General features: G+C 38.1%; 1 protein-coding gene across 1 annotated transcript; it reads right to left on the reverse strand.

The window, feature by feature from the left end:
• Positions 1-214: 214 nt before the first annotated feature.
• LOC105286526 (histone acetyltransferase Tip60) lies at positions 215-4,976 on the reverse strand. The gene is made up of 5 exons (XM_011351541.3): positions 4,837-4,976; positions 4,676-4,733; positions 3,933-4,001; positions 2,768-3,848; positions 215-2,673 (listed from the first exon to the last, which is right to left on the reverse strand). The coding sequence occupies exons 1-5, from the start codon at positions 4,888-4,890 to the stop codon at positions 2,565-2,567; spliced, it is 1,371 nt and encodes a 456-aa protein (XP_011349843.1). The 5' UTR covers positions 4,891-4,976; the 3' UTR covers positions 215-2,564.
• Between the last annotated feature and the right edge of the window lie 202 nt (positions 4,977-5,178).

Consider the following 5,178-nt stretch of genomic DNA (forward strand, 5'->3'; position numbering starts at 1 on the left):
AACGTTAATCAAAATCAGATTATAGTCAGCCCGACATTACACATTTGCTTTGTCGAATATCTTGTGTTATTTATGATTTATCGTTTGCAGGCTTCAGCTTGCTACGCGATCGTGAGCCATGTTGCTCGAGTAATGATTTGTTATATCCTGATATATCATACATTGTTGTGTATATGGATCACGAAATTAGTAATAGTGCGTGTGATGAACGAGATCAAATATCGATGGATCTACGTAGATATCAAAAAAAGGTGTTTCCAATTTCGCGCGAGCGTATCGATACGAGATCACCGTGACCTGATAATTAATGGAAAGTGCGTGCACCCGAGTTTCTTCCTTCCCATTTGACGTGTTCACGTAATGAATCCTAGGATTAACTCGCCGTGTCGCGCTTGCGTGGTAACGAATACAAAAAGACAGATGAAATTATGAACAAAAATTTATTGTATATGAAGCTACTGTGATGTTACTGTTGAATATAAAAAAAATATATCTATATATATATATACACACACACACACACATAAAAGAAGCTGTATTTAAAGTCATGTCTTTTCTTTTATCTCCTCGCTCACCGAACAAAGTCTGTCGCGAATCTGTGAAAGTGAAATTGTAATTTATATTCGTACGAGCAAACTATTTTTTAAAGACAACCATATGACTGATCTATTATGTAATATATGCAATAAAAATGTATTGTATTAGATCCTCTCTATATGTGTTCGTGTACAACCTCGTCAAGTTAGTGCATAATGGACACATGAAAGTGCACGTAAAATAAGCATTTCTCCTACTTCTTACTGTCTTATTATTGCATATTATTGCACTTGGCGAAAAACAGAAATAGCCTCTTTTTTAATAAAATTTCATGCCTATGTATTATGTAACACGATTAACATGTAAGAATCATGTGCGATTTCGTGTGATTGAGAATGCGCACATGATGAAGTTTTGAAAATGCAGTTTCAGGCAGAAAATGCATTAGTATTACTTTCTAAAATAAAAATTCATTATCATAAAAATTTATAAGTCATCATAATAGCATTAACGTGATAAAATTTATCCAAATTTTGTACAGATTAAATTAAGGTTCAAGCAAATCTCGCTTTAATTCGATTAACTGATCATGTATAAAAATTTACTGATAATATAAGAAAAATTTATATATTCATACATTTCTTTGTAAAACTTTGCGAATGCAGCTGATTTTCACGAAAATAATAATCTGATATTAAAAAGTATTATGTATGATAAAGATGCGTGGTACATTAAAACAACACATTGCATTCTGTGTGAGAGATTTAATACAGAATTTTTAAAAAATTTGCAAATTAAGTTGCACATTGGTAACTATAAATTTTTGCTGTATACAGAATAAAAACATAGTTAATATGAGAATTAATATGAATCAATATGAATGAACGGGAGCATTTTTCATCACGAAGTTATAATGTTAATCGAACGACAGAAATTCGAGCTTAATCTGTGATTAAATCACAAATAAAAGAATCCCGGACGGCATTTAGTAACCCTGACATATTAGAAATTTAGTAAATCCACATTCTAATGACTTCTAAATTACACTTTCGTGTGACATTAAATTTCTGCACTAGCGGCGTTTAGTCTTGTCTTCGCTCACGGGAGCGTTAATTTTAATGACTAAAAGATTCTTGAAATGAGAACATGTATACATCCTTATATATCTCATGTTCACAAAAATATTAATGCACAATGTACTCGCATGGCAATTTATATAATAGTATTACATAGCTATCTAAGATATATCTCGATTAACGTCGGGGAAAAAATATACAATAAATAACAATCTGAAAAGATGTGTACATATTTACATACACACGGTGGATACGTCGCAAGTCTTCATTTCATGTCCCTGCATATTACTGCTACTCCGATTACAAATAGCGGTCTGAGTATATTATTATATTGAGCCTATACAAATATCTCCCTATAAAATTTTTAATGCGCTTGAGCCGTAGAGGAGTTGTAAGTATGTTATAAAATCACATTTATTTACAATTCTACAAGACCGATGGATGTTCTGTACAAATTTCGATCGCTGCTTAACAATGCACAACAGCCACCTGTGTATCTTTAAAAAAACTCTAATCGCCATATTAAAAGAACACACTGCGCTTGACTCTAAGTATATCCGTTATACCCGAGCATCAGCAAATATCTTCCTCCCAGGTAAAGTTTGCGAACACTCGCGAAATACTATCTTAGCTGTTTTGAATGAGTCTCTAGAACATTGCGGAAAGCAATGCTGTACGATGCTGGACACAGTCTTCGACGCTAGACCAGTGCGGTCATTGTTTCTTTATACATACATATGCGTATATGTGTACACACACACACACACACACACACACACACACACACACACACACACACACACACACACACACAACGTATATACACATGTATGCATATAAAGGACATATATATACATTCTTTGTACACTTAACTGTAATCACTTCTGAATTTTTCTGACGACAATTCCACGACAAGAATTAACATTTTATTGTCAATGTTCGGGGCTCGCTTCACCACTTAGCTCTGACACTCCAGTCTTTTGGTGTCCAATGTAGACATTTAGGATCTATTCTAATCTGTCTCTTCTCCATCGCAGCATTATGCTGCTCGATAATCTCCCTGCAAATAAAAATTTGCAGTCAGTACGGCATTTTGTGTACATCCGCATGAAAATAAACTAATTTCCTTGCTCTCTCTGTTGGCGTCTACTTACCTGTTTAACGTTACAATATATTGCCCCTTGTAATAATTAATGAGATTCAGATTTTGTAGGGTCGATATTACGTCTTCTCTCTTGATCGACGTCAACTCGGAAATCTCGCTTATCGTTATCTGCGGTTTCTCGTTCTCCACTACAGGCTTAGTGTTCAGCAGAACGTCGAGTATCGTGTGCGCCCAGTAGCTTCGGTACGAGAGCAAACCCAGATCGGACAGCGGCTTTTCCGGGGAACCAGTCTTCCCTTCGAATTTCGACAACTCGTAGGAAAATTCTATTAGGAGCTTGCCGTAACCTCGCCTCTGGTACGGTGGCAGTGTAAGAATGCACGCTACATTGTGATCTTCCGTCGACTCCTTCTCCTTGGAGAAGTAGCCGACTATGTGGAACCCTCTGCTGTCAAAGTCCGTCATTACGTAGAACAGGAAGGGATCCGTGTCGTAGTAGAGGGTCTTGTGATCCAGGAACAGCTTCGCTAACAGACAGAGATTTTGCGCGTAATTCTTATTCTTGCGGCCGTCGATCTCGAAAAACGATATCGATCCTTTCCTGTATATCTCGTTCCCGGGTGGATGACGTAGATTACACTTGACTAAATGCCTCTCCAAGCACTTTCGACTCTTCCTGTACTTGAGACAGAACTCACAGATGTATATACATGTCAGGTTCACCATCTCTTGGGGATACGGACTGAAATACCAAGGCTTTATTCTATGACGGCCTAATTCGATTAGTTCTACGTTCTTCATCCTCGTGACCACGTCGTCATGATGATGCGCCACTAGGGAACCGGTAGGCCTGGGACCCTGAGGCGTCTGTGGTGGACCGTCCTGGGAATCCTCACTCTCTAGAAACACTTTTCTCTTCCTGGACATCTTCTTTTGTAGTGCAGCTTGTAGCACAGCAGAACCGTTGACAGGTTCATTACTGATGCTGCTGGGACTAGGAGGTCTGCTGACAACCTGTTTTTTTGGCGTTGCTGCACCAGTTTCTGGTGCTGTTCCATCGCGACGGGGATAATGGACCTTTCTAGTGTCCAGGCAATCTTCCATGACCCATCCATCCAACCGTTTATTGACTAAAATGACATAATTTAATTGAATAAAATTAAATTTCAGTTATTCAAGATTTTATCCGACTTATATTCTGATGGTTTACTCACAATCCACGTAATGGACATAGTAACACTTGACACCTTGCACTTCCTTGACACTAATAATTTCAGCAAGTGCTGCAGAATAAAAGGTGGCATTTCATTTAAATATATCTAACAAGATATATATATATATATATATATACACACACACATATGTCACAATATTCACTTTGTATTAAAAAAAAAACATATTTGTGAAACAAATAAAAGCATAATGCTTGATCAGTCAAAATTATATCATGCAAATACAATATGATCTTAAACGTTTACGTATAAATGTCTTGAACATTACTTATAAGACACACTGGTCCTACAAATTATATACCATGATTAACAAAATAAGCATCAACACAGATGACAACGGTACGTAGTAACATATAATTAAATCAAAAGTTTCCCTGTTCTCAGATCCAGAATTCTGAGACTGATTATACAGTTATGAAGGTTGCACTACAACAAAGTGATCCAATCATTTATGTCACTGATGGATAACTACAGAATCGGAACATTCTCAGAGGAATCATGTACAATGCTACCCATAAATATTCTATAGCAAGACTACATATTTGTATGACGCTCAACAATAATCCAGTTTAAAATAAACTCTAGGTGTGTGTAGGTGCGTGTGTGTGCCAAGTTATGACACTTTATGCATCATACTCCAAAACGTTCCAGAGAGAAAAGCGTATGTTTCATTGATGAAACGTCGTTTGGAACGCAATGGAGCAACGTACACGTAATTTACTTACGCCAATCGTCCGTGCCATGCATCTTAACCGGCAAACGACAGCCTTCACCCAGGGAATTCTGAACATGAGGTTAGAATATCGTTATGTACATGTGCTCATGTTTCACATGTCTTATCGCGCAATCGCCGGTATTCTCGCACTCCGCGCGTCGCCGTACTTACCACTGGATCGCATATTGTTTCGCGCTCGTCCCGTTCATCGTGTTCCTCAATCATTTTAATCAAAAGCGCGATAAACGCGTGACCAAAAACAACTTTGTTTTGAAGCTCTGATGGCACCGACGCGAGCGCCACGCAACGCGAACTACACTCGAGAGGTCTCGATCAGGCAGTCGAAGGTGAAAGCGTTTGGCGCCGTTTTTGTAATGTAACGCTGCAGCACGGTACGCGACCGAAAGCCAATCATCGTCTTGAGCGCGTAGCTAGTTCCGACGTAGCGGAAACTGATTGGTCGTGGTGGGTCGCGGTAATCCTAGGGAAATATTGTAATACCGAGTGATAGAC

The sequence above is a fragment of the Ooceraea biroi genome, chromosome 5, assembly GCF_003672135.1.
Source record: "Ooceraea biroi isolate clonal line C1 chromosome 5, Obir_v5.4, whole genome shotgun sequence".
NCBI classification, from domain to species: domain Eukaryota; kingdom Metazoa; phylum Arthropoda; class Insecta; order Hymenoptera; family Formicidae; genus Ooceraea; species Ooceraea biroi.

Excerpts from the sequence above, each read along its gene's own strand:
- LOC105286526 (XM_011351541.3), bottom strand. The coding sequence starts at position 4,890 with ATGATTGAGGAACACGATGAACGGGACGAGCGCGAAACAATATGCGAT. Across the intron at positions 4,734-4,836 it reads AAACAATATGCGATCCAGTG|AATTCCCTGGGTGAAGGCTG; the intron begins GTAAGTACGGCG and ends CCTCATGTTCAG. Across the intron at positions 4,002-4,675 it reads GCATGGCACGGACGATTGGC|CACTTGCTGAAATTATTAGT; the intron begins GTAAGTAAATTA and ends TTTATTCTGCAG.